At 37.6% G+C, this 23,482-nt stretch overlaps 2 protein-coding genes across 11 annotated transcripts in view; one reads left to right on the forward strand and one right to left on the reverse strand.

Moving 5' to 3' along the window:
• otog (otogelin) overlaps positions 1 to 9,192 on the forward strand; it is a 49,090-nt gene extending 39,898 nt beyond the window's left edge. Inside the window, exons 47-56 of the mRNA XM_027010499.2 lie at positions 159 to 260; positions 351 to 449; positions 632 to 672; positions 1,060 to 1,135; positions 1,316 to 1,494; positions 2,039 to 2,143; positions 3,706 to 3,825; positions 4,466 to 4,511; positions 7,095 to 7,174; positions 8,181 to 9,192. Of these exons, the coding sequence (XP_026866300.2) occupies positions 159 to 260; positions 351 to 449; positions 632 to 672; positions 1,060 to 1,135; positions 1,316 to 1,494; positions 2,039 to 2,143; positions 3,706 to 3,825; positions 4,466 to 4,511; positions 7,095 to 7,174; positions 8,181 to 8,381 (1,049 nt within the window). The 3' untranslated portion in view covers positions 8,382 to 9,192. The remainder of the gene's footprint in view (positions 1 to 158; positions 261 to 350; positions 450 to 631; positions 673 to 1,059; positions 1,136 to 1,315; positions 1,495 to 2,038; positions 2,144 to 3,705; positions 3,826 to 4,465; positions 4,512 to 7,094; positions 7,175 to 8,180) is intronic.
• Positions 9,193 to 9,280: 88 nt separating this feature from the next.
• Positions 9,281 to 23,437, reverse strand: tnnt3b (troponin T type 3b (skeletal, fast)). 10 transcript variants are annotated; one of them, XM_027010500.2, is made up of 16 exons: positions 23,339 to 23,437; positions 22,028 to 22,067; positions 21,910 to 21,920; positions 21,383 to 21,397; positions 20,340 to 20,459; positions 19,148 to 19,165; positions 18,068 to 18,086; positions 17,626 to 17,671; positions 17,265 to 17,381; positions 16,290 to 16,367; positions 15,802 to 15,915; positions 15,039 to 15,148; positions 14,611 to 14,701; positions 13,248 to 13,288; positions 11,900 to 11,940; positions 9,281 to 10,370 (listed from the first exon to the last, which is right to left on the reverse strand). In XM_027010500.2, the coding sequence occupies exons 2-16, from the start codon at positions 22,045 to 22,047 to the stop codon at positions 9,976 to 9,978; spliced, it is 1,236 nt and encodes a 411-aa protein (XP_026866301.1). In that variant the 5' UTR covers positions 22,048 to 22,067; positions 23,339 to 23,437; the 3' UTR covers positions 9,281 to 9,975. The 10 variants fall into 10 exon arrangements, with proteins under 10 accessions (XP_026866301.1, XP_026866302.1, XP_026866303.1 ...); XM_027010501.2 differs by lacking the exon at positions 19,148 to 19,165; XM_027010502.2 differs by lacking the exon at positions 20,340 to 20,459 and having other exon boundaries at positions 9,282 to 10,370; positions 23,339 to 23,436.
• Between the last annotated feature and the right edge of the window lie 45 nt (positions 23,438 to 23,482).

Below are 23,482 nucleotides of genomic sequence, written 5' to 3' on the forward strand. Positions count from 1 at the left end.
CCTTGTGATGCTAGTACTTTGCAAAACATTTGTTTAGGTTCTTCAAATTTGAGACTCCATGTTCTGTGATGTTATATTTCATTGCTGGACAATGCAATCTTTTGACATTGTTTAATAGATGCGTGTGTGTGTGTGTTTGGTTTCTGTGCATGTTGCAGTGTGTGATGTTTGTTCTGATGTAGTCCCTGACTGTGCCAGTGTTGAACTGCTCACAGTGGACACAAACAGTACAGAACGTTGCTGCCCAGTTTACCACTGCTGTGAGTCCACACTAGATGCTATCGTACTTCTCTCACACACATAGTACATAGTACACATGTACAGATATCTTTGTGCGTGTGTATTCTCAGTGTGCGAGCCATCCCGATGTTCAGTGATGACTTGTCCAGTTGGAATGACTGTTGTCTCCACTGTGAATCCAGAGCAGTGCTGCCCATCACAGACATGTGGTAAATTACCCCTCAGTCTATGTGGAAATTAATGAGAGACGCTGTGTGTGTGTGTGTGTGTGTGTGTGTGTGTGTGTGTGTGTGTGTGTTTGTTTGAGTTTGTGTTTGTGTTTGTGTTTGAGTTTGTGTTTGTGTAAGGTGACCTAAAACTGATGTTTTGCTTGGTCTTTGGTCTCTTTCAGAATGCGCATGCGAAAAAATCACTTGGCCTAAATGTTCCTTGGTAAGTCAGTTGAGTCAAATTCCAGTATTTGTTTATCTTTGTTTGTTTTTAACTGTTTTCCCGTATGATGGTGTGTCCCATGCTATATCACCAGCGGCATCTCCATCTGCAGTAGGAGTCCAGAGTCTGGATTTCTAGGAGACAGTATATATAATCCCATGCCAAATCAGACACTGAAATCAGAGCATCTCTTTCCACTGGGGAAAGGGCGCCAATGAGTATTATCAATGGAGCAGTGTAAAACCAGGAAATTGCCACTTATCATCATAACAGTGAAAACACCATGATTACGTTATATTTTTTTCTTACATTGGGCCAGCTGTTTTTATAGTTAAGGTTTTGTTCCATTGTATGACACTCACGTGTTACTCTGCTGCTGTGTTAAAGGGTGAGAGTTTGCAATTAGACAGAACATTTCTGACAGATCCTGCGAACCAGTGCAGCTGCAAACAATATCAGTGCGGTAAGAAAAAAAATGCCCTGAAACTAAAGCTGCCAATCAAAGCTTTAAAAATAGAATTGATTCTACATTGTTAACATTAATAACGTCTGTCTTCATAACTGGCATGTGTATATACAGTATTTAGGTCTTGTTCTATAATGATAATATATTTGGTGCGTGTGTGTTTGTGCACTTATTCAGTGAGAGATGCAGTATGTATAGATGGAGAAAGAGGTGTGATGAGGCCAGGTCAAACTCTGATGGAACACACTGCTCTGGGTGTGTGCTACACCACGAGGTGCACACGCACTCTGGACCCTGACACGGGTTTCTACCGCATACAAGCATCCAGTACTAACTGCACAGCACAGTGTCAGCCTGTAAGTACTTAGAACATGCACATGCAAAAGTCAGGCACATGCAGTAAAGCATAGAGAAACATGTCAAATAAACATGCACACAGGCACATGCAGTTAAACATGAAGAACCACACTTAAGCACACAGTCAAAATAAAGAAAAAACACATAGATTGAATTGGCCCAGAGGACACTCCCCCACCATTTTCTTAGAAACTGCATGTATCACTGATTGGGGTAGAGTCTCTAACTGTACACCTATAAAGTGTGCGTACAAAGTACGTATTTCTGATGATCAGTGAGTGTAAATGAGAATTGTACTATTTTTGTGATCTTGTTCAGAAAACTGCCATACTACAGATTCCAGTCCTATGAGAGCTTTGTTTTATCCTTCAGAAATATAAGTGCCACATGCAAAGGGAAATATTCCATTAACAAATAGCTGTTCTGAACACCTGCTCTCACACACCAGCTGGTTTTAGAAGCTTTCCCACTTTTTAAATTCCATCTTGACACCTGTACATGTACATTCTTTTCACATTATTTTTGATTTTTTTTACCCCTCAGAACCAGGTTTATGTTCCCCCTAAGGACCAGAGCGCCTGCTGTGGACTGTGTAAGAATGTGTCTTGTGTGCAGCACAGTGACAATGGATCTCTGACCTTGTACAAGGTGAGACTCTACGACAAAATGTTCTGCAAAAATAAAAACGAAGGTTACAGATATGTTTGTGTTATACATATATACAGTATATCATCACTTTACCAAATTTGAACTAAACTTAAGTCCTTTAAATGCCCAAGCCTCTAAATAATTGGGTTAACATTAATCCAGTAAATAAAATCAGTTATTAAAAGCCGTTATTTAGACCCACCAGATTAGTTAATCATTGGGTAGTGTTCAGTCCCTTAAGTGGTGCAGATTAAAACCTCTCTGTGAATAGTCAGTATTTGTAAAGATCCCACTGTCAAATTACATTTTAATTCCATGAAAGTTGGGACAGAGGAGTATAAATACACACGCCGAGGTGTGTAACACTAACAATAGGGGTAAGGCGACGTGTGAGTTGAGGAGGGCGGTGGTTAAGGTACTTGACTTGTAATCGGAAGGTTGTGGGTTCAAGCCCCACCACTGGCAAGGTTGGGCCCCTGGGCAAGGCCCTTAACCTTCAATTGCTCAAGTTGTACTCAGTCATAATTGTACGTTGCTTTCGATAAAAGTTTTGGGGAGTGTGATGCCTGGGATGTGTGGATAAGCAAATGGTCCCAAAAACAATGAGTTAAATTCCCTTCTAAGTTTTTACAGTTATCGCAAAGGTTACATAAACTGGTATTGATTCTACGTCGAGATGCTGAAGTGATATATAAATGGTTCAGCACTTTGAATTGTTTCCCCAGACTGAATTAAATGGTAAATAATGTGAGAGACATTCACAAACTTCCCTGCAGTCAGCATCTTCAGTTGAGCAGACTTTTCCCCATGGTGCCTTAGTTTTTTCAGCATTGTCTGTCCTACAGTTAACAACCAGTAGAAGTGCTGAACAACTTACCTGGTCTGAGGTCAGTAACTGCTCATCCCTTAGTGAATGTTCATCCCTCAATAACTTCCACTGAGGATATGGAAAATACCTTGGGATATGATATGGGATATGAGAGTAGTTGCAAAATGATGGAGCTACTGTCAACATTTTTCAAACCTCACTTACGTCACCAATAGTATATATACCCTTCTTACCCCCTCTGGCCTGATGTGAGTAGGTGTTAAGATGGAGGCATCTGCAGCATAGCCTTAAGATTCTGAAAATAATGCCAGATAGATACCATGTTTTCAAGCAGTATATTATACTTAATCCATGAGGATACCTCGGTCTGTGACAGAAATAAGAAATTTCTATTTCAAATAAGATACCAACCCATGTAGATTCGAGCTCATTAACAAACCCGTCTGGAAGAATCTGAGTTGGTCAGCCAATCAGTATCTTTTAAAACATGGAGCAGCAAGATTGTCGAGGCTACTTTACTTGATCAAAGGGAACTATATCTCAATCTAGCTTTCTTTTTCTCCAAATAAAAGATATAACTGCAATGCAAATATTATTAAAGGCTTTCCTTTAAGATACCTGTCTTAAAAAATGTACCACATTTGTGTTGTGAGCTGTGTGGGCTATAACAGTGTTGACAGCATTCCCTGTGGTATGCTGTCAACTTTAACACGTGCTGTCTGCTGCCCAGCAGCCGGGGAAAAGCTGGGTGTCAGACTGCATGCGGTACGACTGTGCAGACACTCAGTCTGGGCCAGTGCTGGTGTCCTACTCCTACAGCTGCCCCCCCTTCAATGAGACAGAATGCATGAAGGTAAACACACACACAGACACAGACACACACACACACACACACACACACACAGACACACACACACACACACACACACACACAGACACACACACACACACACACACACACACACACACACACACACACACATACATACAAGCATACACACATGGAATTCTATGGAATTCACTGGCATAGTTTTTACAAGTCTGATTTCAGATATTTTAAGTACATCATAAATCATCATGATTTGGATTTAATATGGATAAGGGACAGTCTGTCTTTTGCCTTTCTAAAATGTATTTGATAAGGCAATATTTTTACATTAACTAATGGAGCTAAGTAGACCCATTAGGGTGTAGGTTCAGGGTTAGTTCAGGGCTAAGATATTTTATTTTATTTTATTTTATTTTATTTTATATATATATATATATATATATATATATATATATATATATATATATATATATATATATATATATATATATATATATATATAATCACACACACACACACACACACACACACACACACGTCGAGCTGAAAATATAACTATATATATATATATAGCTGAAGTATGCAGATAAGTGTTTTATCAGCTTGCATATGAGTTGCATTTTGTCCACTCATATTTCTTCCTAAGCAAATATTCTTATCCTAGATTGGAGGCACAGTAGTTACATACATGGATGGATGCTGCAAAACATGTGAGTTCTGTACATGGTCAACTTTTTTCAGTATTTTAACTTTATTTTTAGATTTTAGTTACCATGAGACCTGCACTATAGTATCTTTATTTTCCTGATGATTAAGTAAGTTTTTTAAGATGAAAGTCAGCGGTAGCGCTAAAATGTGATTTTTGGGCAAGTGTATGGGCAAAAATCTGAATCTGAGTCACTCATATTTAAATAATACGGGTGTGAATTCTGTTTGGAATTGGACTTAATAAAATGTGATAAATTAACAATAAAATATGGATTACCACCTGCTGTGTTCACTACTAAACATTTCAAAGTTTATCCTTAATTAAATAAAAGGCATTCACACTAAGTTAAATTTTAAAAAAAAAAGTCACACCCATATTATCCAGACTCAAATCCAGTTCTTTTTGTCTATTTTTATACCTGCATCGAATAAAAATCTCATTAGATCTAGAATCTTTGACAATAGACAGTCATATGAATGACAGCTCATATGCCCTGCATTGTCTATTTTTCTGTCTTTACTTAGCTTTGCTACAGTATTCACTTCAGTATGAAGAGTTAATATGTAAACAATAAAGAACCGAAACAACAATTAAGCAAAGACATTTAGCTCAAAGATTATATAAAATGAGACATGTTGCATATTCAGATGTACATGCAGATTAATTAGTTTCCTGTAGCACACTGTAACACTGTACCAATCTCCTCAGGCACTGGAAACACCCTCCTCCCTTTCCCTGTTAGCACACTGAAACCCACCATTAGCACAAACTGTGAACGAGGTACCCAATGCTCATGCCAGAAAATAAGGCTCTCCATCACCATTGTTGAGTCCCAACAATGTACTTCCCCATTAAAATACAGAATACAAAAGAACTATGTAAATAAGTCATTACTGAGACAAAACACACTAAGTTTGACCTTTTCTGAAATCTTTCCCCATTTTGCTCGGTTGGGCAGTGCATTGTTGATTGCCAACAATGTACTGTTGGTAGTGGCCACTTAGTGATTATGATTCAGTGCATGATTCAGAAAGCCTGGGCTAATGACGTGTGTGTGTGTGTGTGTGTGTGTGTGTGTGTGTGTGTGTGTGTGTGTGTGTGTGTGTGTGTGTGTGTGTGGTAATCCTTTGGGTGATATGGCACAGCAATGAATACATTCCAGCACCATACATTTTGGTTACATTTTTGTATACCCATGAAATGTTTTAGTAATGCCATTTAACAGCATTACTGACATATGCTACATTACCCAAATTATTACAGAGCTTGCTAGCTCTAGGCTGTAGTTCTTTATTTAGCTTTAAGTTTTAAATATGTTTTATTGCCAAAGAATCAGTAGTGCTTTTTGTTTTGGGGTGGTGGAACATTTATTTTGGATAGTAGAACACATTGTAGGCAAACCACCGGTATTTTAATTTAAGACTAGTTTAATGTTTAATATTTAGCAGCCAAGTGGGGAAAGAGTAGTGTTAATTTGAAGTTCCAGTAATATGGATGTGGTGTGGAGATCTGTAAGAAAATTTGACATCAAAAATAAATGTGGTGCCTCAGTGAATAATGTGGGTGGATACAGTATACCCAGTATTTGCTGTGATTTACACAGTAGGGTCCACGACAAAGAGCCGGTTTTATTTAATCATTTATAAAAATTAATGGAACATTTCTTAAATTGATAATTATTGCTCAATAATGCATTATTCAAAGTCTGAACGAACATGAAAGAAAATCTAAAAAAAAATGTTGTATCATACCAAACTTCAGCGTTATATGCATCTATCAAAGTTTGAATGAAAAAAAAAACAAAACAAGAAACTTAAAAAACAGCTGAATTCACTGCCTCTGTGTTGTCCTCATATTCTTAATGGATACACATCATTGACATTCTTCCAACATCCAAGGCACCCAACCTGCCCTTGAGATAAGAAGATTGCAAGTTGGGATGTGGCTAGATTGCTCAGACAAGAAACGATCCCTCCAAGCAAACACATAGTGATGCATAAGGACAAGTGACATTAGCTTTACCCGAAAATTAAATTCCATGATCAATGTGAAATTATTCCATTTACACTGAAAGGGGAAGTATCCTATCAGAGAACTTATAATCTTAGCAGTTACTTGTCACCAGTTACTTGTACATTCATATTGTGTGCCCACAATACTAACAATAACTCTGTTAGAAAGCAGTCATGTATTTAGTTTTCCTGGCACTTTAAAACAGCAAAGGATTAGCATTTTTAGCATGTAAGTAGCCCTGCTATGAAAGTGAAATATATCTTAATATCATTTTGCTTTGCTTTTTCTTCTACATATTAATCTGTATCCAATTCAGTATGGTTGAAGGAGCTTAGTGACACAGTTCAAGTGTAATATATATTTTGACAAAAAATGTTTGTTTTACATAACTGACAGAAATAAAAACCGTTAAGTAAGCGGATTCAGAGTTTTGGGCCCTACTGTATGTTACACAATCTTAGATGAAGTTAAAACAATTTTTATTATTATCTACTTTATTAAGCCATTCTAAAAAGTTCATGTTGTATTACTGTATGATTTATAGAACATTACATGCTTTCACACATTGTAGGCAAGGAGGATGGAAAATCATGTCAGAAAGTTACAGTGAGGATGACAATACGGAAAAATGATTGCCGTAGTAACAGACCGGTAAGTTGTTCACAGCAATTGTGTTTTCTGTCTGCATATGTCTGGTATTAGTGTTACAATCACACCCATCTTGAGACAGGAAGGACGTGTAGTAGTGGATGATGTGTGGCTTATTCTCAGCATACGCAACAGTACATAATCTGTAATATATCTTTAATTTGTAGTCTTGCCAGCATGGACTGTTTGCAGCAATGCATAATGTGTTCTCTCTTGAGTTAAACAGTTAATATCTACTTTGTAGACACAGCTCGAGAGTGTCTCTCAATTGTCCATTTTTAAAAAACATTGTACCATTAGTAATAATTCAACAGAACAAAATAATATAAACATACAACAAAAATACAAAATTACATGCTGTACGACCGCATGGTATTGTAACAGCAAACTAAGCGATCTAGCCAATGCTTGATAGTACTGTATATGCCTGCAAATATAAACTCAACTTATAATGTTTCACGTTATATAGGTTTGAAAGAAAAATAAACTCTGACCTCAAATGAGTACGGCAACCACAAAATATATCTTAATTTGTAATTTCGTCAGCATGCTGTGTCTGCCCACATGAATCAGGCTGAAATTAGTGAAAACTGGCATGAAAAGTCTATATATAACTGTAATTTTGTGTATGTGTGTATTTATTAATCTGGCATTCGATAAAAAAGCCCCTTCAATTTCTCATTATGTCATTATTTTATTGTTTATTGAACTAGACAAAGGGAGCAGTAATCCTCGCAGCAAATCTGTTGTGCTGCGAGTATCTCAGGATTCTCTAATTTTGACAGAGCTGCATAAGATGACACAAGATAGGTGGTGCCAAAATCATTTAGCACAAAGTTCACTACATAACTGTTTTACCCCATTACTTTAGGATGACTCAAATGATCTTATTTTACAGACTTTGTTTTAGACATGCCCCTCTAACAAAGCTCACTTTAGATGATGGACTGTCACAAAGACTAATTGAGTCAGATACGTATCTTACACTATGTTCCCAAACTTCTTCCAGGTGAACATAGTGTCATGTGATGGCAAGTGTCCTTCAGCGAGTATTTACAACTACAACATCAACACTTACGCACGGTTCTGTAAGTGCTGTAGGGAGATGGGTCTCCAGCGCCGCTCGGTCCAACTCTACTGCAGTGGCAACTCTTCCTGGGTCAGCTACTCCATACAGGAGCCAACAGACTGCTCCTGCCAGTGGTCCTAAAGCATGCAATAACACGCAAACTCAACTGAAAGTGTCAGTTCCACAACACTGTATGTTCACGTACCCTTGAGCAAGGGGAATTCTAGCACTGTCAAACGGATCTGATATATTGTTGCTTTATAACTTGAACAGAAAGTGTTACTCATTAATTAAGTGAACTTGAAAACATAGCTTAATTTTACAGGGACAAAAAATTAGTGTCCATCCATAACTCATATGACATTATAGGTATTGGTGTACTGTTGTTTTGTGGTGTAATCTGTCCCTTAGTGTTACACTAATGAAATTGTGTGTGCCACCAACACTCAACGGGGATCCATAAAGCCTCATGGTTTGTACAAAAACAAAAAAAAACAAAAAACACAGTAAAGTAATTATATGTATTAGATGCTTTACTATAGGAAATATAACTTTTTAATGTACTTTAGATTAAGTGATTCCAGATGTTTTGTAATCAACCATGCCATTTTTTACAGTTAAAATTGAACTATATTTCATGCACTTTATTTATTTATTACATTACATAAACAATTTCAAAATTCATGACAAAATTGGAAATATTCATTTATGGGCTTGTCGTTTTGTAAAGCACTTGAAATATCAATTCCTTGATAGACAGTGCATTCACCAAAGTAGGCATTGCCCAACTTGATGTTACAAGATTCAGTAGAACAGTGCAAGGTCATATACTGTTGATGGCATCATGAAAAATATGCAATGTAAATGGTTCAGACATAAGAACAGTTTAGAAGCCTCTAACATTTTTACAAAATATGTGCTTAGCTTCAACTTGGATTATAACGAACTTGTATCATTTATATATATATATATATATATATATATATATATATATATATATATATATATATATATATATATATAAGTACGCGCACACAATTTTCCATTTTCAATAAAAACTAAACAAAAACTAAAAATGTGTCTGGACTTTTTTACACTGCTTAATAATGCCGACCAATTTCATGAGGTGAGCAGGTCAGATATTTTTGGAGACAAGCACAGGATGCTCTAAAGCAAGGATTTGGGCATGTGTTCATAAAAACGATTAAAAACAATTTTTAGTTCGTGTTGGTTATGTTAGTCTCATTGTGCAATACCAATAAAGGAAACTTAGGAGAGGAGACTTGGTTTGCCTACTACAATTTGGGGTGGAAAACCTGGCACCAAACCATTTATTTAAATGTATCCAACAGCAAGCATATCCTTCCTGTAACATCTGTTGGTTTCTGTTTGTTTAGTTTTGCAGACAATGTTCAACTCAAAGACTTTGGCTTGATCATCTCTACTTAATATGAATGCTTGCTGGTCTAATTATTTTTATTTCACCAAGTCCCAGCTGTCATGAGTTCCTTAGGCATATCTGGATTCGAGGTAATTTCACTGTAGAAACTGAGAGCTAGTTTGTCTGTACCCTCTATATAAAAATGAAATTCTCATAAAATGTGAGTGGATTATCTTATTGACAAACATATATTTTAAAAGAAGTGAATTGTGTCTACAGTGATGTCTCCAAACACATATCTTACAACAGTAAGTGTTAATTGAATGCAATTTAAGTGTCTACAATTTAATGCAATTAAATTAAATTTAAGTGCGTACTTAAATGTCTTAAGTGTAGAGCTATGGCCCTCCTGCACTCTGTTAAATGGGAGAGTGTGACACCTGAACAAAGATGCAGAAAAAGCTGAAGAACTAATACTTTATTTACATACACACACAATGAGAACCTAGCAGTGGTCAGATGGAACAGGGCTCTACTTTGACTGCAAGTAAGACTAGGCCAGGGATGCATCACATGGCATTTGGTAGGTGAGGCTGAGTCAGTCTTTGGCTGTCTGAAGACCCCCGGTGCAGCTGGAGGAGCCTGAGGGCACAGGTCTACGGCTTGGAGCGGCGGGTGGGGATGTAGTTTAACCAGCAGGACGTTGGAAACTTTACTTTCTGCGGCGAGCGGCAGCACCCTTCTTGGAGCTGTGATGGTATGTGAATGCGAAAAGAAAGGATAGGAGATAGGTAATTGGAGGTGACCTCAGTACACAGTGAAGAAGTACAAGATGAGGGCAAAACAGGAAAGGAACAGCAAGACTATTAGCAAGACAACTATCTCAGATACATTTCATAGGTTTACAGTTACAGACTATAACCATACACAGTTGTTTATCACAGGATAACTATATTGTGTGGATTGCAGACCATTCTCAGCACAGCAGTGAAAATAGCATGATAATGAGCATTTCGTTTGTATGAATCGGGTTCAGATTAAGCACTGCTGGGTTCAGAGTAGTCTGGCCCACAAATGTCTTCAGCCAGCAGCAGTCTTATGGTCAAAAAACTCACCGCTGATACTGGAAGATGGTGCACAACAGGGCAGTTGTATAATTGTGTCTAAGAAATAGGTTTTTCTAATAAATACCTCTCATATAAGTGTAGTTTTATTTGTTTATTTTCTCAGGAACATTCCTTTCTAAAAAATGTTAAAGTGCTTGCACTAAACTGTATTAAAGAATATGTAGTCTAATGTCTACTCATGAGGGAATGTTAATGTAAGTACAGTAAAGCATGTAGAGCAGGCCAGTCTACTCCAGCCACTGCAGAGGTCCTCTGTGAAGATACACTGACCCATGTCGTTCACTCCTGTTCTCAGCACTCTGTTGTGTTGTAACTCAGGACACAGCGAAGGCGAGTGTTGAAGCAGAAAACATGCAGTGCATGCAAGACTTACTGTTGTATTCGCAGATCTCATTAAAGATCATTCCTTCACTAGATTGCTCACTCTCGCTCACTCTCTCACACTCCCATTACTGTTGAGCATCTATATGCCACGTTATGAGCAGCTACATTATTTAGCTCACACTACACACACTTATTTTATATAACGCTTTAGAGCAATGAAAAAATAAGCCTGAAGATATTGCCTGGGAATCTGTCCTGAAAGTTAGTCATGTGGTACTTGTAAAAAGAATATCTATAAATGATGGTTAAGGGGCCACATAGAGCCTATAGAAAAATCAGCACTGTTGTGTCATCACCTCCAATCTCCAGTCAGTATGGAGTCAACGTGAAATAGACATCAACCCCTTAGCTTCATATTTTCCAGAGCACCTTTGTCTCATTAGTACTTTATCTTAGCAGAATTGTAAGCCGAATATTGTTCGTCAATAGTAAATATGAGAAGTATGGCAGAGAAGTATATGCAGTTCTCAAAAAGGTTGTTACATTATCATTCACAGTGCTGGACACATGAAACAGTGATCACTGACTACAGACAATGAACAACGGATCTCATTTTTCATTGCTTGGGCAAAAGATACAAAAAATAAGTAACAATTTTGGTAAATTATACAGGATTCACACTAAAAATGTATGAGTAGTTACATAGCTCAACTGAGGGTAGCCCATTCCATAAAACACTAATATTCACTAATAAAATTTAGCCATGTTGCTATTGGGCATGTTTGTTTGAATATGAGAGTGTGTGTATGTGATGTAGAGATACTCACTGTTTCTGCAGCTCATCAATACGATTGCGAAGTGAGATGACCTGAAAACAACATATAGGCATCTTTAAACCAGCCAGAATATTACCTCTTTCTCTGGGATAACCAAGGAGGTACCGTTCCTCTTGACTCACTCTTCATACACACTCACTTTCATACTCGCACACTCAGCGTCTCTGACCTGAGCTTTGCCAGCGGTCGCACAGCTGTCTGTGTTAGGATGCAGAGTGAGAGGGAGAACTAACAGACCCCTCAGCAAATGCTGTGTGGGGTGTTCACACACACACTCACACACACTTACCTGCACAACCAAATGTGTGTGATACTGCCACCACCTTTAACTCACCTTTATACTGCAGCTTTTTGGACTTCTGCCCTCACACTCATGCTCTTTTACCTTTCCACAGCTTGTGTGTGTATGAGGGACTGTACATGAATTAATCCTACCTTGACATACTACACTACTATACTATTACAAGTTTTATGCTTCAACGCTTATCTACACTGTAACAAAACAAAGTTCCACTAACTCAGAGTATTAATGCTAACCACCTGCTAGCTTTTTTTAAACCCCAGCTCCTTATTAAACTCATCTTTATTAAACTCATCCATATTAAACTCATGCATATTAAATTCAGGACCCACTTTGTCAGCTCACATATTAAGTTTTAATAAAGTTAACTAACTTGCTGACTCTACTTTTAGACTGGAGTTGGGAAAACTTGTGAGTTTATGTTCTTTTGCCAATAAAATTTGTCAGAAGGCCCTCAGCGAAGAAAACCAAACATAGGACCATCATGTATGGTCCATGGAACAAAGGCATTTTGAATGTTCAAAAGTCTAAATTTCATCCAACTCCAGCCTAGAAGTCAGACCTGCTGACTACACATTACTTTACACTGCAATTTCAGCTGACATGAATTTTTTATTCAAATTTAACTTAATGTTTCACAATAAATAAGTTAAATGAGTTGTGTATATAAGTAAGTGGTTAGTGTTCTTACCTTTTAAAGTTGGAATAACCCTTTCTACCACTTAAACCTTAATCAAAATCTAAAATAAAAATAGGTAAAGCTACTTAGAGACTGACTGATGTATAAGAGGAGAGATCCACTGGCCTAAGCGACTTTGTCTGTATGACCATAAGGTGCTCATCTGAAGCACGAACTGAAGTAATGTTGAATTCCATTTTGGGTTCTTTACCTGAGGCTGGGTTGTGAGCTGTTTTCCCACTGCCAAGGGTTTGTCTCATGCATGCATACCATGCTTTTGCTGCCAGATCCTGTTGCTAGACCTTGCTTGTTGCTAGGCTGTGGCTGTTGCTAAACTTGACCTAGTTTCAATTACTCACAATTTACTGAGTTCCTCCACTCTCTGACGCAGGGTAGTAATCTGGGAAAAATCAGAGTACAGCTGCATTCAGACCTTCACTAATCCACAGCCTTCCCAATTCTTTCACACAAGATATAATGTGTGTGTGTGTGTGTGAGAGAGAGAGAGAGAGAGAGAGAGAGAGAGAGAGAGAGAGAGAGTGAGTGAGTGAGTGCTATTTCAAGGAATGATCCTTTTCACAAAAAGAAGGCAGTCTGGATGAAAGAACAGGATAACAAAGCATGTTTTACCCAATAGCAGACTTGTGGTTGGGGCAGTGGTAGCACAGTGGTTAAGGTTCTACCTTGGTTAAGGTGCTATTAAGACTAGTAATCAGAAAATTACCAGTTTAAGCCTCACCACTGTCAAGTTACCACTGCTGGGCCCTTGAGCAATGGCCTTAACCGTCAATTACTCAAGGTGTGTTCAGTCATGATTGTAAGTTACTTTAGAAAAAAGCGTCAGCCAAATTTTGTCTTAATTTCACTGCACATCACATTTCTGAAACTGATGAATATGTACGTGTTGACAATGGGACAGGTCAGTGGTAATTTTACATGCAGGGATTTAAAACTACAAAATGGTAAACATGATTGAGATAAAAAATTAAGTGTGGGCTCCTGTATAGCTCAACAGCAGTGCCAGTTAGTTCACAGAATTGAGCTTTTTAAATTATGTTTGGGGTTGTGATTTGTTTTGCTTTGATTTTGCAGCATTTAGAAAGGTGCAGTAGATGCCTTCATGTACTGAGGAAAAAGCAGTAGCCATCAGCCACCCAGGCTTGTACATGCAGCTTCAATGAAAATTTCAGAGTATCCTAGGCAATTGCAGCCTGAAGAAACAGTGTAAATAAAGACCTTTCCTAAGGGCTATAGATAAAGTGTCTCAAAGCAACCAAACAGAATCATCTAAAAGATGAAACATGTAGTGGAATCCTGAGTCTTGTAGGTCAGGACTTTAGGCCAAACCTCACTTTTGATGATATGACTGAAACATGAGAGAATGAACTAAAAGGTAGGCAAAAGGTATATTTTGCCTAAAAAGACAGAAAAGATAAAAAGTTAGTTATAATGAAAAATTAAAGTTGAATAATATATTTTTAATAGTGATGTGTATTCTGACTCCATATTGTCAATTGATGTACAGTTTGATTCTTTTTATTAGCACACAATTGTGAAATAACATACCCTTTACAAATATTTGAATAACTATAAATTAACTATAGTAGAAGTTGATATAGAATTAGACAGTCACAAGAATAAACTAATGTTAATGTAGTAAGGTGCATTAAATGCTGATTTAAGACCATGAAACAGACGCCATTAGGATTAAATATGCCTCACCTCATATTTCTGTCTCTTCAGCTTCTCGATGTGGTCAAACTTCTCTGACTCAAGAGAGAACATCCAGTCCCAGAGCTCTTTGGCTTTATCCCTACAAACATACCCACAAAGCAGCAAACGTACCCCAAACAGTCAGTTCGGGCACTTCAGAGCACCATATTACAATGCAGTAGTTGATACACATACACTCAAATTTCTCAACAAAATTGCCATTGTTAAAATTAACACAGATTAAAATTCTGAATATTTGTGACTGAAAAGATCCTTAAAAGAGCAAGTTACTTTAAAGTAAAAATGAAACTACTGTCTGTAGCAGTTCAGCACAGTTGGCCATACAGCGCTGACTGTATATGCAACATTACATGTAATGTAATATGTAACGCCACATTAGTACACTAGTAGGGAGACTGAAAACCCAGGTGGAGCACCTCAGTTTGTCCTCATTCAGGTGGTCAATGTTCAGGGCCTTGCGTCTCTCAGCCAATATCTTCTTCTTCTTCTCTCTTTCCGTCTGCTTTTTTCCTTTCTTCTGGTCAGCCTATATCAAACAAACCATCTTAAAATAAGTGATGGTACTGAGGATAAATGTCATTCATACTGATAAAGCAGAGTGATGAGCAATTAGAGTGTGAATTGAACAAAAGATTAGGATGTGCATTAGAGGCTCATGTTAGGGTAAGCTGTTTATTGGGGGGGCATTGGCGGGTGGGTTGGTTGGTTGTCATAATGTTATGGACCTTTTATTATGAACTTTAAATGCCACAGACTAGAATAAGTACAGACAAAGTATCATATTTGCATATAGTTAGTCTATTTTAAGATGATAATTATATACTGATCGCTATTATGTTTTGACAAATACCAGCAAATAGTATTAAAAAACTAGAAAATACAAATAGACAGTCCTCACTTCAGCCCAATTAGTCACTTGTCATTTGAGTCCAAGTGTCCAAGTGTTGAAGACATAAAGACCATTAAAAGGTTCAATACTGCTCCCTCCTAGAGCATACATATAACCATATAAGCTACATAGATGTACATAAGGTTGGGGTAAATATCCCTCGCAAGGATCACTGCATATATGTGCTTAGGTTTTGAGGTAAATATACCTGGCTGGGCCTGCCTGGGTTTACTGCAGTTTGGGTTATTGTGAGTATTGTGTATTGTGAAAAGAGCTGACAGGATGTGTACCTTCTGCAGGTAGCTGCTGTAGTTGGAGCCCATGCTGGTGAGAACGGACTTCTTCTTAGCATCGTCCTCTGCTTTCCTTTTGGCGTCTAACTCCTCTTTCCTCAGCCTTTCTTCCTGTCGCACATACCCACACACATACATTGCTTTGTGGATGCCAGCACACATGCATATATATCACATATGCATTCACATATCGTACACATACCTTATGTGACGCTTTTACATCCTACATTTCTTTCTAGATTTTGTCAGTACCCAGTATGACGTGATTGGGCTAATGCATCGCCTCTGAGCAGACTGAACCCCACACGCACACAAAAATCTATTTTAATGCAACTGGTAAACAAGATGAGCATGGAACAACCCTTTAATAGTTCATATTCCAGTAGTTCATATTCCAACGATTTTCTTCCACCGCTCATTACACAATAATTGGAAGCAGCTTCACCACGTAAGATTCTGAGTGAAAAGAAGTGAGCGTAGCACACCTCTCGTCTGGCTTGGCGCTCTTTATCTTTCTCAGCACGGATCCTCTGCTGTTCTGCTCTCTCAGCCCTCCGCTTCTCCTGTGACATTAAAGTTGTAAAGTTACTCCAGTGCAATTATTGGAAGGCAACAAACTGGGAATTATGTTATTGTAGTAAATCAGAAAATTATGCTATTAAGTCAGGAACATGTCATCTTAAGAAAGCACTCAAGGAGCACGTGCCACTTCCCAAAACTGTAGGTACATTTACTTGTTATTAAGTGAATGCATATCACCAGTGAATTTCCTGAAATCATATAAATCGTATCTACATTCTATCTACATGTAGATGCAAGTGTAGACATACAAACGTTAGCCCACCTGTTAGTATGCAAAGATAATCAACCACATTCTAGCTTGATGATCATAGGTCGGTTTCTAACCACAGGACCCCTGTTGATATTATTTGAGCAGCAGACCATTCTCAACACATTAACACTGATAGTGTGTCAGTGTTCAGCTGATTGTGAGTGGCCATCCATCCAAATATATCAAGCAAGCCACAGTTTTCTGACAGGAAACTGACCACTGATGAAGTATTCATGAAAGGCTAACACAAATTGTGTATATTCATTAATGGCTAACACAAAATGTGCATGTAAGCCTTGTTACAAGGTAAGTAAGCTCTGCCAAATATTAAGCAGCCAAATTTAGATTATGTCTACATGTGTAATTAAACAATTTTCAGCATTTTTACAGATCTTGCATATCCAGCATCTGAGGAGAGGCGCAGTGGCAGTCCTTCCCTGAGAGACTGCACTATGGGGATTAGTTTTGGGCAATTAAAGAGACTGAACCTTTGGGAATGCATGGATCTGTTTGTTTACATATGCCTTAGAGTCTTAAGGACCAGACGCTATGTTTTTCCACACATGGGCCCAGGTAGCAGCTTAATGTGCTGTGATGTTGAGGTCCTGCTGGTCACTGAAGCACTCACAATCCTCTCCTTCAGAGCAATAAGCTCCTCTTCTTCCTTTTTTCTGCACTCAAAGTGGGCATCAATCAGTGTCTGCAGCTCGATGAGGTCCTTATTCTGACGCTTTTTCTGGATGTCCTGTTAGACACATTCATACACACGTGCACAATTTGAGGACTTATCTTAAATCATGGTTAATTACATAGCACAGCAACAGACTGGGAAACATTTTCTACGCGGTTCGTCATTGTAGGTTTAGGATCATTGCAAATGTGCTGGAAACATTAAATGAGAGGTTGAATGAGTGATTTCTAGATCACCTTTGATGTAGCTGAAATAACAGAGAGATAATAAATAGGGATAATAAAAGATAACTGCTTACATCAAAGTCCACTTTTTCACCATCAGGGATTTTTGGTGCACTTGGCCTGAATAGACAGATAAAAAGATTGTGTGTACCAGCAATGCACTCAAGCGACAAACTAAATATGATAATAATCCTTATTTAAACAGGTATTTCCTTCTTAATCTAAAATGTAAAAATGATTTACATAAAAATTCATTTAAATAAAAGACCCTAATTCCTACTATTAATTCCTACTATTAAGTCCTACTATTCTCTGAAGTAGCATTCCAGAATGAAAGAGGTGCAAGAAAAAGTGTATGAGTGGGACTGCAAAGGTTAAACTTTAAAAACAACATACTTATTCAGTCCATATTTATATATTATTTTGCAGTATATTATTATGTGGTGTAGTACTGGTGCAAAAAGCTAGATAAAGATATGATCATGCTAATCAGCATTTAATTGTACTTCTACTTACTTGAATTTTGGCTTCTCCTCTACACAAAAGAAAATAGAAAAGAGAGATGGACATGTACTGTTATAAATGTCATAAATTAAAAGATCTAAAGGTCCTTCAGCAATCCTTGAAGTCTTAAATATCAGAATGTGTTTATACAGTTACATTTTATCCACTTTGTTATCCACTGAGGACCTTCAATTATAAGAAATTAACAAGAGACTAAATTCTACAAATTTCAAGATTGTCATTCACCATAAAATTCAGCAAAAACACATATACCAAAAATATATTTGTGTGTAATTTATTAATTAATTTATTTATTGGTCAACATGTTAGTTTTGGTTGGCAAACCATTGTAAAATTTCAATTCTATAATCAGTTCTGCCCAAGATACTGATGAGGAATTAACTTCCAACATATTTCAAACACTGTGGAATTAAGTTCATAATAAAAATAAGTGTGGAGTGGATAAAAAACAGATTCTAACCATCATGTGTATGAATAATACTACCACTCTCAAAGCACAAGGAGACACCTCACAGTAAGTACAAAATTAATACACAGTTCATCTACGGCAGGTGAATTTTTATGTTAACTACGACCAGACATTCTCAGCAGCTAACAGCAGTGCTATGTGTGTGGAATGTTTAATTTTAACCTTGACAAAAAGTCAATGCCTATATGATCAGGTCTGCTTGGCAAAGAAACAAAGAGTGCTGTTTTACTCTCCCTCATCCACTAGTGGGGGACATTGCATGCAAAGGGAGGGAAGCAGAGCAGAGCAGAGCAGAGCAATGATGTCACTGCAAAGTTAAAGCAAATGGCAGCATTTCATATTCCTTCACCCTTTTTTTCACCTGGCCTCAATACCAACAAGGGCAGCAAGATGCTAAGAATGACCTGCTTTCTCTGTGTGCTACATAGGTCTAAATGTGCAGTTAGAAATTGTCTTTAGAACTGTAGAAATGTGTAGAGAGTTGGTTCCATGGTGGGCTTCTAATGGCTTTGTGTGGTGCATGCCTGGGGGTGTAAATGTTTCCCCCATGCACTCCTACCAATCAGAATGAGACATATAGTGTAAGAGAATGGACAACATACCTTCCTCTTCATAGGCCTCTGCATGCAGTAAGCAGTGAAGGTAAGAGCAGAACAGAAAGCATTAGTTGGGCCATCCTGGGCCTCTGTCTGCCCAGAACAGCCCTCACTTTACAATGCAAGACTTGTCTGAATATTCATTAACAATCCCATTCAGAAAGGAGGCCGTAAATTATTTATAAAGGAATCTATATTCCCAGCATAACACCCCAGCATAAGCAAATAGTATTAATGTAATAAAAAAACAATGAAATAAAATGAATAAAAATGAACTCAAACAGTAATTAATGCAGACATTGCAAAACATTTTTAATATTTACAAATTCATATAGAACAAAAATGGTGTTAAAACAATGGCTAAGATTCTGTATGGTAAGTAAATTAAGTTAGATTCATAAGTTATTAAGTTAGATTCAAATATGATCTGTGATCAATACCAGTGATATTGTTAATTTTCTAACAGGAATGACCTTTTTTGATCCTATGAGAATTTCCATCCTTTTGTACAAAGAAAAACATGTATTAACACATTGACTTGAATACAAGATTCTTATAGCGGGTTCATGCTGTAAGTCACTCCATTCACTATTATGAGATCCACTGTGAGACACTGTTTGGCAGACAGGGGCTTTAGCTAGTAGTGGCAGTAGTTGCAGCATTAACATAATTCTCAGGTTTTTGCTAGCAGTAGTATTTTTTAGTGTTCAACGGGTAGGAAAAGCAATGAGGTATGTCACAGCTAACTCCTGTGTGAGCATCGGGGATGCTACAATTAGTCTAGTAATGTTCTGGTTGCTCAGAGAAATAATTTGCTCAAACGCCACTGACATGCTGTGTGGAAGCAATTTAGATGCTGTTGTTTTCTTGGCTTGATCTTAATTGCAGCTGTAAACGAGGTGAATTGGAATTTGGAATCCTTCTTAGGTGCCTATTTTTTCCAATCCTTAATTAAAATTCAGGATGAACTTAGGTGGCATTGACTTCAGCCCTTTTGCACAAGGCCATGCCTTCTTCAGAGTTGGGACATTTGAAAAAGAGGCATTTTATGTTCAGAAGTGGCTTGGCAAAAGCTGGTCACAATAATAACTTGGTTTGGGATTATGGCAATTAGGGAGCACTGCCTGGTTGCAGTTCTGGTTTTAACTATTTCAAAAGAGTTGGTAGGGAAGGATGAATGAATATCCATGCCACATACCTTCCTCATGCACCTCTGGTTCTGGTTCTGGCTCTGGCTCAGGTTCTTCCTCAGGCTCTGCCTCTGGGGCTGCCTCAGGCTCTGCCTCTGGGGCTACCTCTACCTCTACTACCTCTCCAGCTAACGCCACATGCAGCAAGCAGCCAGCGGGAGGAAGGTGGTGCCGGTTATTGAATTACAGAAAAGAGAGACAGCGCATTTAGCTATGGGAGATGACTTGCAGGTTAAAGAGAGAAAGAGGAAGTGCAGCTGGGATACCGAAAGAAAGGACAGGGAGATGAGCGAAAGAGAGCACACGGCAGGACGAGAGAAAAACTTGTCATTTCACAATCATGACGTTGGTAAGTTTCAGAGCTAGTGCCTATTCTAGCCCTAGTCCTCCTGAATCTACATGTTCAATTTTCACTTCTCTTAACTATGTATTGATCATAGTTTTATGCACAGTGGCTGCTTTTAATTAAAGATAAAACACTGACTCAAAACATCAGGTCATGTGAAGTCAGACATTCTTGCCAGCTAGCTTCTCACACAGTTTTGATATGAAGGTCATATTCAAATATCCTAAAGGTTTACTCGAGTACACACATAATACACACTGATTGGCATCCATAGTAGCCAAATGGTTGTGCTAAGTTTGGTTAGCAATCAGATGAATGGTCAGCTTCATTAGAGGTTAAGCTATGCACTAAGTTTAGTTAGCTTCTCTTGAGGTTAGATTAATGTGCTATGTTCACTTTGCCCTTTTACATTACAGTCTATACAAAGCACAACTAAGAGAGGTCACTTCTATACATTAGTGAAAGCAGAAGTTGTTAATATTGACTTGGCTATTTATTTTATTTGGGGGAGGGGGGGGGGGGGTATGTGTTATTATTTGGTTAGGTATTTCTCAAAATGAATATTACACTCACATACCACAATCAATTTTCACATGAAATTGGTAAAAAAAAAAAAAAGGGGGGGAAACTAGGTTATAGGCAATCATATGTGTAAATGTGTAAATTAGTGTGGTAGATTATTGTTACTATAAACTCTTCTTTTACCTTCCTCTTCGACCTCTTCATATGTAAAAAGACAATACATGTACACAGTTACAATTACATCTTATGCTATTACAGTAAGCAATGCATTGCATGCATTCCAATCATCTACTCAGCGGGGCTCTTTCTGGACATTGTTTTTTATGTAACATTACATACAATCAGTGCACCAGAAGCCTATAGACGATCAGAAGGATACAACCAGAGAGGAATCTGACCCAAAATCTCCTGCTGTTTGCAACTTTAAGGACATTCTAAAATTAATTCTTCAAACTAAAACTGGAAAAGTCACAAACTACTTCCAAACCTCAAGTGGCATTATCTCAGCCCTGAATATTTGTATACACTGTGAAAGGGTTTTAAAATATCTCTCAGACAAGAAATGCTCAGAACAGCGATATACTCATAAACTTGCAGAATTATTGCAATTTCTTTAATGTTGCTGACTTTTTATTTAGCCTTATTAACTGTAGACTAGCAGTGAATACATGCCTAATCCATACAAAATATACACTTAAATTCTTACTCACCCTCAACCCCACTGAAAAAGAAGAAAAGGAAATATTGCAAGTGTCAAATAAATACACTCATATTTTACTTTTCATGAAGTGGTCAAAATAATCACAAACAAAAAGCAGAAATACTCACATGTCCTCTGTGTCAGACATGATGACCACGGATTTTATGCCTAAAGTAATGAATGGAACACATTCTGTCAGAAAGTATTTCAGGGTGCTGTTCTCTTTTCTACTCACACAAAGAGCAGCTGAACCATGCTCTTGGCTCCATAGTGATTCTCTACAATCTGACTGACACCTCATTAGCCTAAATATATTTCATGATCTTTGCTTCCCATTTGTAACACCTATTTTTCTCTTTTAACATATATCTTTATGTCTTCATTATGCACTGGCACCCGACTTCTTAAGCCTTTCTCCCTCTATGGGTATTTATATTTCTGAGCATTTTTTAAAGAATGTACTGTTCTCCCACACATCACTGATCCTGCGCCTGTTTTGAATTATGGTATTCTGATGATATCAACCCTTTTAACAAGTGTGGCCTTTAGTGCCCTATTCTCGAGTGCTGTGTCACAGAGCTAAAGCACAGCTGCAGACATTTTTGGGGATTATCTGGAGATCAGGTTTCCCAAGCATCTACCCTCCTACTATGTCTTCCTTATGTGGACAAAGCCCGCAACAAATATTTATCACAGCAAATGAGGGAATGACAAATGACACTGATCGTCATGTTACTGTTATCTCAGAAACTAACACAACCATCTTTCATCAATGATATTTTACTCAAATAGTTATATTTGTGACTATAAGTAAATTGAGTTTTACAGTTTGGTTTGTATTAAACCTTTAAAATTTAATAAATGAAAGTTTTGCCAGTGGTGCTTGAAGAGCACTGCTCTTGGATATTATTATTGTTATTACGACATCTATTCTTTACTAATTCTCTACTGTCATCGCCAACACTGTAGTTTACACTGCAGAGCCACTGTGATCAATCTGTAAATCCTGCAGTATATTGTGTTGGCCATAAAGGATTTAGAGTGTGTTAAGAATAAAGCAGTCCTCTGCTTACTGAGACTAGATGCATCCTACCCAACCTCATGAACCTGCTATTAATACAATACAAAGTATTGCAAGCCATTGTTAGTCTTTGAATTTAACATTAACACATTATTATATTAAGATTTATATTAAAATAAATACAATCACTATTATAGTTTTGATAAATAACTCTTGCTAATTGCAAATGCTAATCTACTTCATACGTTAATTTATAATGTACAAGTTCAAAAGTGAACCAATTGTTAGAACAATAACTCATAAATTACTCAGTCAAACACTAAAGAGAAATCATCTACCAATTTTACATGCTCAGGGACCTGCTCAGCTGAGCCAGGCAGGGTCTGTTAGCTCATCGCAACATCTCTGAATATCTTACCTCTGAAAAACAGAAAGAAAAGGGTGTCCCTTTGCTGGCTGGGAGGCTCTGCACACTTTCACACTTATTTGTTCGTATGTTATACCAGTACTTAATCTTCTAAGGTCCCTTATTGGCTGAGAGATTAAGCAAGGAAGATGGGGC

This window comes from Electrophorus electricus, chromosome 21, assembly GCF_013358815.1.
Source record: "Electrophorus electricus isolate fEleEle1 chromosome 21, fEleEle1.pri, whole genome shotgun sequence".
NCBI classification, from domain to species: Eukaryota; Metazoa; Chordata; class Actinopteri; order Gymnotiformes; family Gymnotidae; genus Electrophorus; species Electrophorus electricus.

Coding starts and splice junctions, on each gene's coding strand:
- tnnt3b (XM_027010500.2), bottom strand. CDS start 22,047: ATGTCTGACACAGAGGACAT. Junction 17,382..17,625: donor GTGAAAAAGTGGACTTTGAT/GTAAGCAGTTAT, acceptor TGTGTCTAACAG/GACATCCAGAAAAAGCGTCA. Junction 11,941..13,247: donor GTGGAGGAACTCAGTAAATT/GTGAGTAATTGA, acceptor TGTTGTTTTCAG/GTCATCTCACTTCGCAATCG.